Genomic DNA, 14380 nt, shown 5'->3' with positions numbered 1-14380 from the left:
ATCAACTTTCTGTATGGTGCCAGTCTACACAGAGCATGCTTAGATGCTGTCTCTCAATCAGTTTCCCTATCTGTGTCTCTCTCTGTATGCTTCATCTCGCAGTCTCACACAAAAGGGAAGGAAGGGAACACCAAGGCTCTATGTTCCCTTGGTCTCGATTAATCCGCCTTGGACTGCTAGCTCCTAGATATCAGGGTGATTGGCACCTTACAAATGCCAGGAGGAGATAGAGGGATTGATAAGGGGAGTGGTAAAGGAGGGGGAAGAAGGGATGTAGTTCTATTCAGTATGCACTGAAATTGAAGAGCGAAGGCAATTTGAGAGAAGGGAAGATGAAACAGTGAAAATGCAACAACAGGACAGCAGTGACAGCTGATGTCACTGTCGCCAGCAGCTCATGTGACATTGGGTGACTCATTTGACCTCTTGGTCTCATTTCCCCATGTACAAACAAAGCTGATGATCAATTTTATTTATCTCCCCTTCTTCCCCAGGGACTCAGTTCTCTCTTGTGTTGTCTCTCCAAGAGTTTTCACATGAGAGTATGACTGTAACACAAGTTGAAGAACTATCTCAGTGTTTAGTAGTAAGTAGAATGATGCTAGGCTCCCTGATTTGTACTTGTAACCTGTCCTCCCAGCTATAGAACTGCAGTCCAAGCTTGACTGATGTCTCCATAAGCAAGTTCCCAAGCAATCCCATGAAAACTGGTTAATCAATAGTTTTTAATGGTCTGTCCCCAAGAAGGAGATTACCAAGTCCCCTAGGCAGCAATTTCTTGCTGAATTTCCCATAGAGAGATATCACACACATCACTGACACTGGATTAACTCCTGCAAAAAGATGTCCATGTATCAGGGTGACCAATGCAGCAGAAAGCCAGACAGTGCAGCTGTTAGAAAGATAGCAGGCAGACGTGTGTTTGAGAAGCCAGCAGCACCAGTTATGAGAAGCAGCAAGGGTCTTGGTGCATTAGTGTTTGGATGACAGTCACTGGTGTTGCCAACAGGGCTGTGTTGGGCCCCAGCTCCTCTTTAAATTATCTTCTTTGCAGATCAGCAAATGCATGTATGGCACTTCACACCCTACTACTCACTGCCAAACCACTCAAACCTCAATTTAAGCCACCATAACTTTGTTAGCAGCAATAGCCACATATCAGCTAAGCAACTAGTCCTTGGATTCATCAGCCATATGGCCTCATCTCTAAAGGTAAAAATCAGGAAGCAAAGGGAATTCTCCCCTGTGTGTGGCTTTGCCTTCCTTCCGCATATGCCACCTGTAAGAAAACCAGATGAAACTTGGCACTAACACAGTGTGCTGTACCAGTGATACAGAAAGTCACATCAAATCCACCTCACTTCTTTTGTATGCAGCTCAAGGCAAATCAGTTTTCATGGCTCCCTAAAGTTCCCAGAGCCCCTATACTAATTTGGTTCAGAGATTTTTGATTGGTTTAGGTTTTCTTCTTTCCAGAAATATCTTCCCATATTCATTTAAATTTCCTTTTTATGAAGTGATTATTTATTTTAACACATGAATAGGGCACCAGCCCTTTTTATTGTCTAATTACTGTGGATCTACATCGGATGGATATTGATAGCTGTTTCTGCAGTCTCAGTTAAGGCCATCTTGAAGTATACAACAGAGATAAACCTGGCAAGAAGGAGACTGTTGTTAGGTGGTACCACCTTTGATTCACTGCCAGTTGACTAACATGGTTAAGTGTCAACCCTTCGGTGTTGGTTCAAGGGGTGGACTGGATGATCTTTGAGGTCTCTTCCAACAGATACATTCTGCAATTCTGTTAAAGCAAACATGCACACTCAAAGCAGCACTGTGCATCTTCTTATGCCCTGGTAAGTGATGGGGTGGCCAAGACCAAAATCCTGAGCAATAAAAATCTAACCAGACTATGAATGGTGGTAGTATAGTCCTGGCCCAAGCAGGCAACAGTGGCAGAAGTTCCTGCAGCTCTTTCTGTGAAGAAAGTGTCAAATAAATAGCAGCTGTTTCATGCCACTGCTGCCCCACCGTGTAGAAAAGGAACTGTACACAGATCAAAAAAGGTTGAGAAGATGGGAAATTGCAGAAGAACAAAGGAAGGAGCCTTTGAAAGTGACAGATACTGTATAAATTATTTAATTTTTTAAATTATTTAAAATAAGACCAAAGTCATAAATCAACTTAGCATAAAAAATGGGGTGGGAGTTGTAGGCACACTCTCCTGGCCAAATTCCAGCCATGGAAGTGATTGTGTCCTGCAGAAAGGGACAGATATAGAATTCGTAAGTAAAAACAGACAGATGGGAACAGAGGCAACGTTTGCTGTCTGGCATGAAACAAGTCCTTTCCCACCAGTAAGTCTCAGTTCCCCCTGCTCTGAAAACATACAAATGGCTGCAGCTCCTCAACTGCAGACAATAACTGCAACAAATTTGGGAGCATTCAAAGCGGCAAAGCTCTTAGTTATCAACATAAACAGTTGCCTTGGGAAGATAGGCCAGCAGTGACTGACCATAAAAGCTTAGGTGCCACCCTCTGCCTCCCTGTTCCATCTCCTGCAGAGATGAAAGGATATTCCTGTTAAATGATCTGAAGTAGTGCTTAAGGGAAGAATCACTTCTTCCAATATTTATTCAGTTCATATTGTGAAATTATTTCGGAAAGATATTTGAAAATATTCAGCTAGCCTTATGAAATCAGGGGGAAAATACTGACTATACACTATCTTCTGCATACAACAGTTATTATAAGACTGAAATGGAACAGTATATTTGGTAAATATTACCTGTCATGCAAATAACTTACTCTGACCTGTTCCAGAAATGGAAGCTATTTTGAGGCCAAAATACTTTGTGTCAGGACTAGTACCATATTTCTGATCATCAGCTCTTTGGTAATACAGAAATAATGAATGATCAGGTTTAGGCTCCTTTTTTTTCATGTGTGTTTGGTTGGTTGGTTGGGTTTTGGTTTTTTTCTGGTGGGTTTTTTGTTTGTTTGTTTGTTTTAAAATATTTTTTTCTAGAACTCTGAGGGAGTTGGAAATCCAAACCTATTTTGTGCCAGTCTCTGGAAAGGCATTATGGCACAGGTGTTGCACATTTGCCTAGTTTTAAAAAGAATCTTAATTAAATTTAAATTTTAGTTTAGATTTTTTTTGTTGGTTTGTATTCAAGAAGCTATTAAAATATGCCTAAAGGACTGCTCTGATGTTTTTGCAGCATATCTTCTGTTTGTTTGAAGGCTTGGAATGTAGTTTTGGGTTTATTTTTCCATAACCAGTTAGGCATAGTAGCTGTGAATTTGTCAGTTGTATGATTTTACCAAATAAGAGTCTTCTTACTGCTTGATTGATCGCTTTGCTTGCCTCTTTCTATCACAGGGATGCTGTGAGGATTAATTAGCTAAGTGTTTGTATAGATCGTTAGAGGTAGGAAGTGTGGGATGCTCTTACTGCTTTTATTATTATTACTGAATGAAGAATATAAAAAGTCAAACAAAGCATCATGTGATTCAGAGACAAGGATAGAAAATAACACTGAAAAAAAAAAAAAAAAAAAAAAAGAGAAGGTCATCAGATCTTCCAGAGTAAGCACTCACCAAGGGTAATGATCATGCTATTTTGAACAGAGCACATCAGAGATACTCCTTTTCCCTCTTTTCAGTTTCACATGTATTTCTTTTGGGAGTTAGAGCTGCAACATACTTGTCATATTTATAGATGGTACTTTAGTCTTGAGAAAATTCCTCCACCTCTCCATGCATCTCCATGCACCAGTTGCTCTTTGAGCTCAGCTGTACAACTTTGCTATCTCACAGCCACCTGATACCAGAGGTGGCTCTCCCATTCCCAAATCCACCTCTGTCCATACATCCTCACCACGTGCCACTAGACTGAGGGTTACCACTCAGTGACCCAGTCTTGGAAGGAAAACTGACAGTACACAGTGCATTTGTGCTGTGCGGTTGGCATTTTGCTGGTGTTTTTCCCGAGCTGGTGCTCAGCAGCATCAGGCATATGGCTGTCCCACTGCAGAGGTAGCAAGACTATTTGGAGAGGGAGCCATACATCAGCAGTATCTTGCTTTGGTGAAATCATGCTGCAAATCTTCACCATTTGTTGCTGGTTTTTATCTTCATCTCGCATGTTAGGATGTATAGGATGTGTGAGTACCAATCTATCCACTGGTGACAGAGCTGCCTGAAGTTTAGCCACCACAAATTGAAGTGTGAGATAAGTAATCCTATCTCTCTGTAGACCAGCTGCAACTGAAACCCTTTCCACTGTGTTGATTTGCCTTACCAGGGCACGTCCAACTGCCTAACCAGTTCTCATGTATTGGAATGTGCACTGCACTGCTGTCCATGGACATGCACTAGTTCTACAGCATCTCCTGGTCTCCTCAGAAGATGAGTAGCTAAGCAAGAGCAAAGGGTGGGTTAGATGAAAGAGAGAACAAATCTTTAAAACTGAAGGGCAAAAAGCTTTAAATGAGGAGGCAAAGATCATGCTAAGGAAGTAAAAGAAGCAAAAGGAAAGATGTCTTTACAGATGAGGAAGGGAAAAGCTCCTCTCCGTTCCCTTGGATCAGTCTGAGATAATAAGGCTGCTACCTTCCTGATTAGTGCTGTGGCCCCAGCCCAGGCAGGGAAAAATCTGCATTTCAAATGGCATATTTTAAAGTACACAATACCCAGGAGCACTGCTGCTATTGATTTGCCTCTGGTGGGGTCACTGCCTCACTTTCTACAGCTTTATTAACTGGGACCATACAGCAGGCTTTTTTTTCAAAGTGAAAGGAGAGTGGGTGGAACATTTGTCTTCGGGGGGATTTGGGGAAGGAGTGGAGTGACTTTTACCAGGAATGCCTTGGAGGTTTAATAAGGGAGACTAGTGACCCTTATAGGACTTATTCTCCTTTTGTAAATTTCCCTGGAGCCACACTGGGGGAAAGAGGTAGGTCTATGCTGTCAACTTCTTTCAAGGTGGCAGAGTTCCCATCCTTCCATTCCTAAGATGCCACTATGCTTGGCTGGGCTATGACCATCTAGTGCTGGGCTGGGAAGGGCCTCAATTCTCTTCATTCTTAACATTTATCCCTGAGCTCACACGACCAATGAAGGAAGGACGTGAACAGGAAATATAACTGTAGAAGGGTGACAGGAGTGTCATCAAGGTTTCAGATGTCCAGACATGGTTGTGGCATGTTGTTTGGATAGCGGATGCTATAATTCTTTCATCTCTCAAGAAGACTCCAGCTCACCCCACCACCTGGCTGTGAAAGCTGCAGTGAGGCATATGTCCTCTAGGTTGTAAGGTACAGGGCTCCAGCTCATTTCACCACACCAAAGGGATTTCCAGGTCTCCAAGGTATCTTGAGTATTCCCAGAGTAGAAATGGGGTGGCTGCTCCCTGTAGCATATTTACTTTAGCAGAAGCAACTGAATCCCACATCACAGATTAGGGCCTTATTTTATGGCAGCAACTTTTATACTGTAAGCTAAATTTAATCACTTTGCTCTTCAAGATCCTAAATCAGTCTCTATGAGAGTATGGCCAGTTTTAAGCTACTGTTTCACTAAAACCCACCAAGCTTTATGCTGTAAACTTTGCACTTTCAGTGCTATTAAACAGATTAGGCTCTTCTAGTTCTTCTCATAAGGAAGAACTAGAATAGCCACCTTTTTTTTTCTAAATATCTGTAACAGAAATGCATAACTGACATTACACTGCAAAAAAAGAGCATGCATACAGCCAAAGTATATTCTACAAATGTGCATCTTCCAGTGCTGATTTATAAGCCCTCTGAATACACAAGGAATTCCACACTCAGATTACCTGGTTTACAAACCAGGAGGAGAACATGCCACTGTGGAGTTAACACCAAACAGCTTAAGATGCCCATAAGCAGGGGGGGAAAGACACAAATAATGTCCCAGGTGATTACTCAACTCTGCTGTGTTTAAGTGGATATTGTCTTTGGTGCAGCACAATCATTTGTACTACCATTGGCAAAGTGTTGTCTTTTAGATAGAGACCTGTTCTCTTGTAGCACAGGTGAAACACAAACGAAAAAAAAAAATTAACAATTCTTTTAAATGGTTAGGAACTAAGGTCCAAAATATCCACTGAGGGCCAGGTAAGGGACGGGAATGATTTCATCTCCCTCTGTTTATATGTGCAGCTGAACTGATCACCTGGGACTCCACAGACAGTCAATAGGAAGAAACAAAGCTGCAATTCATCTGCCCAGAGGCATTTAAGTACAGAAGGGAGAGATGAATCTTGGCCCAGACTCCTCTGCCTGTTATTGTGTCAACTGTAATAGATGACCAGCTCAGAGAAAACCCCATCTGTATTTAGTTTATGGAATCTAACAGGAAATGCCAAAAACATAGTCCCTTGCCTACTCTAGAAGGTCTCTGGTACAAATATCAGGCTATTATCTGACAGCCAGACTGGCCACAGCACAGAAATGGCCAGCCATATGTCACTGTGTTTTGAGGTGGGTTTGCTCATGTAACTCTGGTCAGCCTCTGATAAACAAAGAGAAAATCAGCAAAGGCAAGGCTAGAACTGCCCCCTGCCCTTGCAACTGTGTCTATCTCAGAGACATGCTTCTTTAGTCAGCAAAGCTATGTAAGGGCAGGTCATGGCCATCATTTCTGCAAATGGCCAGTTACAACCTCAGGTGTCCCCAGGTGAAAACACCCAGCACAAAAAATGGGATATGAGTCATGTCACCATACTCAAACTTGAAGTCAATCTGGTGTTAAAGATGGGTGGATTCCCCCTTCATCATTCACTTAATTGGCATAAGTACTACAATCACCTGCTCAGTGCTTCTTCTGGAGAGTAAACTCAAATGATGCTTAGGAAAAAAATGTGCTCCTTAAAGAGGAATCAGCATTGTGGTATAATAGAAAAGATTTCCTAATCACTCTATTAGTAATTAAAAAGAACAGAATATCACTAATTAAAATGTTAAAGTGTCTTATGCAGGGTATAATAAAAAAAGGGTAATTAGCAAGCAAAGAGGGAGCCACCACTATGCCACCAATCTGTATCACAGTATCACAGTATCACCAAGGTTGGAAGAGACCTCACAGATCATCAAGTCCAACCCTTTACCACAGTGCCCAAGGCTAGACCATGGCACCAAGTGCCACATCCAACCTTGCCTTGAACTGCCCCAGGGACGACGACTCCACCACCTCCCCAGGCAGCCCATTCCAGTGCCCAATGACTCTCTCAGTGAAGAATTTTCTCCTCACCTCGAGCCGAAATTTCCCCTGGCGCAGCCTGAGGCTGTGTCCTCTTGTTCTGGAGCTGGCCACCTGAGAGAAGAGAGCAACCTCCTCCTGGCCACAACCACCCCTCAGGTAGTTGTAGACAGCAATAAGGTCACCCCTGAGCCTCCTCTTCTCCAGGCTAAACAACCCCAGCTCCCTAAGCCTCTCCTCGTAGGGCTTGTGCTCGAGGCCTCTCACCAGCCTCGTCGCCCTTCTCTGGACACGCTCAAGCATCTCAGTGTCCTTCCTAAACTGGGGGGCCCAGAACTGAACGCAGTACTCGAGGTGTGGTCTGACCAGTGCAGGGTACAGGGGCAGAATGACCTCCCTGCTCCTGCTGACCACACCATTCCTGATGCAGGCCAGGATGCCACTGGCTCTCTTGACCACCTGGGCACACTGCTGGCTCATGTTCAGGCGGGTATCAATCAGTACCCCCAGATCCCTCTCTGTCTGGCTGCTCTCCAGCCACTCCGACCCCAGCCTGTATCTCTGCATGGGGTTGTTGTGGCCAAAGTGCAGCACCCTGCACTTGGAGCTATTGAACCCCATCCCATTGGCCTCTGTCCATCTGTCCAGGTGGTCAAGGTCCCGCTGCAGAGCCCTTCTGCCCTCCAGCTCAGTCACATCTGCATTAGGATTCAAAAAGTAGTAGTACTCAACTCTAGCATAGCACCTTTCATCTGTAGATCTGAAGGCACTGTTACTTGGGGAGGCAGATATTCTATGTCTTGTTTCATTGCTGGAGAAGCTGAGGCAAATTTACACAGCTTGTATCTGGTTATAGAGCAAGTAAGTAACAAAGCTTTGGTCTCATTACTGATTGTGACAAGGACAATGTCAGTGTTTGATCGAGCACAGCAATTCCAAGGATCTGGTTTGCTGTATATGCATATGAGCAGCTAATTTAGATGATATTTCAATATTAAGGTGAGCAGGGAACTGTCTATTCCTTGTCATGGCATTTGAGATCTGTTTAATGCTGAGTAGCATGTGTCATGTGCTTAAACAACAGCATCAGAGGATGGTTTCCTGATGGCAAAGAGAGTGAAATCACAGGGAGAAACAAAACAGAGGTAATCCAACTCAACAAAGACACAGGCCAATTTTAAAATCACTAGAGAAAAGCAGTTTCTGTCTCCACAGTTATCATTAAGTCATACATTACCAGAGGCTGAGGATTTCACTTTCTGCTCATCCTCTTTCCCCCACACTTTCTGTAAACAACCACCACCAGTCACTAGTTGGATAAGGACTCAGGATCACTTTGTCTGATTCTTTGTACAGCTCCAGTAAAGGACGCATGAGGAGACTTCATCCAAACTGTCTCCTCCTTCACTCCAGGAGCATTTTAAAATCCCACTGTGGCCATGAACTGCACCAACTGTGTGCTAACGTCAGAGTGTAAAATTGTGATAGCAGAGTCCAGTTTTAACATAAGAAACATTTTGAGAATACACAGCCATTCACCACCATTCTGCTTCTATTTTTTTTTCCTCCAAGTGCCTAAGTTCTTTATTTCTGCCTTTTGAAGGTGCCCTAAAAGAAGCAACATTTTGATCACTTTCCGGAAAACAAAAAAATTAAGGGAGCTAGCCAAGATCAAAAATGCAAGGAAGAGATTTTCCCACTACACTGTATTCTTTCTAAGAGGATTTCCCTTCATTTGAAGAAATCTTCCAGAAGTCTCTGTTTGTGTTGGAAATAGGTCCTATAATCTGGTTGGAAGGTTTGGTGATGGTTTTGCTTGGTGTCTATTGGAGGCCTACAAGCATAAGAAACAATTTTTTTTGTCATTGACAGATTAAATCAATCAGATTATCCTTTCTCAAGTGAGGAAGTACCAGGGGATCAGTGCATCGAATCCAACTCATGAGAGACCTTGACACTGGAGGATACTCCACTGGGGATGGGGGTCATAAAGACCACAAGATGTAAAAATGCTTCTGCACTCTAATATGAGTAAAAAGGCCGAGCCTGGGGTGGGGGGCCATGGCCATGGCAACTGACATCTCAAAAGAGATGAGTGCCTCACACCCTCACTGGATCCCCATCTGACGCCAGCACCAAGGGGTGCCTTGCCAGTGACTGCGTGATATTTTTTCCCTTCTCTCTTTGTTCCAGCTGATGCAGCAGCAAGCCGCCATCATGGCTTCAGTGGCACAGGGTGGCTACCTGAACCCCATGGCAGCCTTTGCCGCGGCCCAAATGCAGCAGATGGCGGCTCTGAACATGAACGGCCTGGCGGCTGCCCCCATGACACCAACCTCAGGTAAGAGGCTGAGGCAGAATGGAAGGGGCAAAGGGTAGGAAAATCTGGCCATAAGTCAGAGGGCAGACACCTGGAATGACATGTTAGCTCATAACTGCGCACCTGAGGGATGGCAAAAATCTCAGGTCCAGCCAGCATGGGTTTAGGAAGGGCAGATCCTGCCTTTCTAACCTGATCTCCTTCTATGATCAGGTGACCCGCTTGGTGGATGTGGGGAGGCCTGTGGATGTGGTCTATCTGGACTTCAGCAAGGCCTTCGACACTGTCCCCCACAGCAAACTGCTGGCTAAGCTGTCAGCCCGCGGCTTGGATGGCAACACTCTGTGCTGGGTTAGGAACTGGCTGGAGGGCCGGACCCAGAGAGTGGTGGTGAATGGTGCCACATCCAGCTGGCGGCCAGTCACTAGTGGTGTCCCTCAGGGATCAGTGCTGGGCCCCATCCTCTTTAACATCTTCATAGATGATCTGGATGAGGGTATGGAGTCAGTCATCAGCAAGTTTGCAGATGACACTAAGCTGGGGGCAGATGTGACTGAGTTGGAAGGCAGAAGGGCTCTGCAGCGGGACCTTGACCACCTGCACAGATGGGCAGAGGCCAATGGGATGGGGTTCAATAGCTCCAAGTGCAGGGTGCTGCACTTTGGCCACAACAACCCCATGCAGAGATACAGGCTGGGGTTGGAGTGGCTGGAGAGCAGCCAGACAGAGAGGGATCTGGGGGTACTGATTGATACCCGCCTGAACATGAGCCAGCAGTGTGCCCAGGTGGCCAAGAGAGCCAGTGGCATCCTGGCCTGCATCAGGAATGGTGTGGTCAGCAGGAGCAGGGAGGTCATTCTGCCCCTGTACTCTGCACTGGTCAGACCACACCTCGAGTACTGCGTTCAGTTCTGGGCCCCCCAGTTTAGGAAGGACACTGAGATGCTTGAGCGTGTCCAGAGAAGGGCGACAAGGCTGGTGAGAGGCCTTGAGCACAAGCCCTACGAGGTGAGGCTGAGGGAGCTGGGGTTGTTTAGCCTGGAGAAGAGGAGGCTCAGGGGTGACCTTATTACTGTCTACAACTACCTGAGGGGTGGTTGTGGCCAGGAGGAGGTTGCTCTCTTCTCTCAGGTGGCCAGCTCCAGAACAAGAGGACACAGCCTCAGGCTGCGCCAGGGGAAATTTCGGCTCGAGGTGAGGAGAAAATTCTTCACTGAGAGAGTCATTGGGCACTGGAATGGGCTGCCTGGGGAGGTGGTGGAGTCGTCATCCCTGGGGCAGTTCAAGGCAAGGTTGGATGTGGCACTTGGTGCCATGGTCTAGCCTTGGGCACTGTGGTAAAGGGTTGGACTTGATGATCTGTGAGGTCTCTTCCAACCTTGGTGATACTGTGATACTGTGATACTGTGATGCTGTGTGACCCTAGGTTCTCCCCTGGTGAGTGTTGACTGAAATGTTGGCCTTGATAGTGAAGGGCCACCAGAAGTGAGGAGTGCGATCATAATAAGCTTTTGTGGTCTGAGGGGGGGGGGGGGGGTGGTCAGAGAAAGATTGTTATTGCCTTTTCCAGGGTTGGGGCCAGTTGCAGATCAGCTTCTGTATCATGCAATAGTTGTAAAGGTAAAAGGACTCTCCAGCAGTGGGCTGTTGAGCTAACTGCCCTATGTGGAGTGATGTTCACTGATAGATGAGAATAACAGTGGGGCTGAGACCCACCAGACCTAGGACACAGTGGTTTTGTTGGGGAGGTGGAAGGATGCCATGATGCAAGGTACTAGAAAGGGCTCTTAGCCATGACATTTCCTTCTCAATGTTATCACTTACACAACATTCCTTTAGCTATGAGCATTCTCCAAATGGCACAAAATATCCTCCAGTTACCTACACTGGTTTACTGAGGGTGCATATAGACGTCCAAAAGGTCAGTATGGGTGCTGTCACATCTTGGCTGATCCAAAGACAAACCAATATTGGTGGTGAGATGCAATGCAGTTAACAAGAGGAACTATGTATCTGGGACATATAGATTCATGGAACAGCTTCAGTTGGAAGGGACCTTAAAAGTCACCCATTTCCATCTGCCCTGCCATGAGCAGAAACACTCCCCTCTAGAACAGGTTGCTCAAGGCCTCATCCTAGCCCTGAACACCTCCAGGGAGGGGGCATTCATTATCTCCCTGGGGAACCTGTTCCAGTGTCTCACTCCCCATACTGCAAAGAATTTCTCTCTAAATTCTAGTCTAAATCTACCCTCCTTAAGCTTCAATCTATTCCTTCTCCTCTTATCACAACAAGCCATTACAAAAAGTCCCCAGCCAGATTTCTTGCAGACCATCTTCAGGTACTGGAAGACTGCTATAAGGTGTTCTGGAGTGCATTTAAAAGGATGTGACCAGCATGTTCCCCTGTGCCTCTACTTTGCTCTAGTGAGACCTCATCTGAAGTATAGTGTTCCGTTCTCCTTAGTTCAAGAAAGAGAGGGAACTACTGGAGAGAGTTCAACAGAGAGCTACAGGGATGATTAAGGGACTAGAATATCTCTCTTATGGGGAAAGGCACAGAAATCTGGGGCTGTTCAGCCTGGAGAAATGAATCTGATCAATGTTAACAAATACCTTATGAGTGAGTGTCAAGAAGTGTATAGGGTTAACACTCCCCAAGTATCCAGGGTCTTTTTACTGATGCCCACTGATTGGATTAGGAGCAGCAAATATAAACTGCAGCACAGGAAGTTCTGCCTCAGTGCGAGATAAAAACTTCTTTGCTATGAAGATAAAGCAGCACTGGAACAGGCTACCCAGAGAAGTTGTGGTGTCTCCTTTTCTGAAGACTTTCAAAACCCTTCTGGATGTGTTCCTGTGCCACCTGCCCTAGGTGAAGCTGCTTTGTCAGGGATGTTGGACTAGTTGATCTGTAGAGGACCTTTCCAACCCCTATTATTCTGTGATTCTGTGAGCACCATTTCTATAGGGGCAGGTTGTGACAGAAGGGTGCCTGGGGCGATGCCGGTTGTTCCTATGGCAGGCACTGGGGATGGGACTATGTTCAGAAAGACATTGCTTACCAATGCCCTTGTGTTAACCTTGATGAGTCGAGCTGGCCTCAAAGGGACCTGTTTGACAAAGGTGAGACATTGGAAAGGTGTGATATAACTGAACCAGCTGTGGTGCAGGCAATACTGGGCAAAGCAGGATCTGGGATTCCAGAGCAGATCAGAAAACCAACAAAGGGGTGGCTTCATAACGGAATATGAAGAGGCCTACTCTAGTTATGGAGCAAAAAAAAAGAGGCAGGAAAGAAATCTCATGCCTGGGAAAGGCTGGATGACAGGGAAAAAAGGTAATGCAGCAGGGCAGGCTTGGGGGATGTTTCTAATGCACTGATTTCTGCTATCTGCCAAAGAAAACCTTCCTGCTCACAAACAGCTTAGGCATCTTCTTGAAATCTGTAGTAACAATGTCCACAGCCACTGGATCAGATACATGTCTTTTCCTTTGATTGAATCAGAATTTGGAGGATGGGTGGAAAAGAGAGGCAGATCTCATTCCATGCCAACTTATGGAGGCCCAAAGAAAAGCAGTTGACTCAAGAATCTCATACCACACATTTTGAAATTTATGTTTACATAATGCTAAATGTATAAACAACAAGTCAATGGAGACAGTGGAAATTCAAATTGAAAAGTGGCTTAATTATACGTGCACCCTTTAAACCTGCTGCTGGAAGATTATCATATGTGCTTTAGCTAGGTTTGTTTTGTGTTGGTGGGAGCACAGAGAACGACAAACAAAGACTGCCTGGAATTCAAAATGCTCTCAGGGCCTAGAAAGCTGAATCCAGGCAATAACTTGTGATGGCTCCACTACAAAAGCACACAAGCACTTTTGCATATAAATAAGTCTCAAAAATGAGCAAGTTCTATGACAGGTCTGTAAATATTGGTACAACAGCCAAACTCTATGGTACCTCATATATCCAGCATACGGAAAATACTCCAACTCTTCTCCCATCTCAGGTTTGCTCCTCTTCTGGTGTGCCTGATGCCTTTTGAAGACTGATAAATTCTTGTTTTCAGAATACAGAAGAGAAAAGATCATGTTTTTAACAAGTTTTCCAGAGCACCTACAACTAGTCATTATTGAAAATAAGGTGCTGATTTAGATGATCTGTTGATCCCTTTCCTGGTGGCAGATTTTGCACTCTCTTTATCACAGTATCACAGTATCACAGTATCACCAAGGTTGGAAGAGACCTCATAGATCATCAAGTCCAACCCTTTACCACAGAGCTCAAGACTAGACCATGGCACCAAGTGCCACGTCCAATCCTGCCTTGAACAGCTCCAGGGACGGCGACTCCACCACCTCCCCAGGCAGCCCATTCCAGTGTCCAATGACTCTCTCAGTGAAGAACTTTCTCCTCACCTCGAGACGAAATTTCCCCTGGCATAGCTTGAGGCTGTGTTCTCTTGTTCTGGTGCTGGCCACCTGAGAGAAGAGAGCAATCTCCTCCTGGCCACAACCACCCCTCAGGTAGTTGTAGACAGCAATGAGGTCACCCCTGAGCCTCCTCTTCTCCAGGCTAAACAATCCCAGCTCCCTCAGCCTCTCCTCATAGGGCTGTGCTCAAGGCCTCTCCCCAGCCTCATCGCCCTTCTCTGGACATGCTCAAGCATCTCAATGTCCCTCCTAAACTGGGGGGCCCAGAACTGAACACAGGACTCAAGGTGAGTTAAAACCAGTGCAGAGTACAGGGGCAGAATGACCTCCCTGCTCCTGCTGACCACACCATTCCTGATGCAGGCCAGGATGCCACTGGCTCTCTTGGCCA

General features: G+C 45.4%; 1 protein-coding gene across 11 annotated transcripts in view; it reads left to right on the top strand.

Annotated features, from left to right (window-relative positions):
* The window catches only part of CELF4 (CUGBP Elav-like family member 4), an 869014-nt gene that overhangs the window by 769921 nt on the left and 84713 nt on the right, over positions 1–14380 (top strand). For all 11 annotated transcript variants that reach the window (XR_010301405.1, XR_010301404.1, XM_064140834.1 and 8 more), the window contains exon 7: positions 9424–9571. Coding sequence is in view for 9 of the 11 variants with exons in the window: in XM_064140834.1 (XP_063996904.1) it covers positions 9424–9571 (148 nt within the window). In the remaining 2 variants the exon portion in view is untranslated. The remainder of the gene's footprint in view (positions 1–9423; positions 9572–14380) is intronic.

This window comes from Pogoniulus pusillus, chromosome Z, assembly GCF_015220805.1.
Source record: "Pogoniulus pusillus isolate bPogPus1 chromosome Z, bPogPus1.pri, whole genome shotgun sequence".
NCBI classification, from domain to species: Eukaryota; Metazoa; Chordata; class Aves; order Piciformes; family Lybiidae; genus Pogoniulus; species Pogoniulus pusillus.
This window is presented reverse-complemented; position numbering and strand designations above follow the sequence as displayed.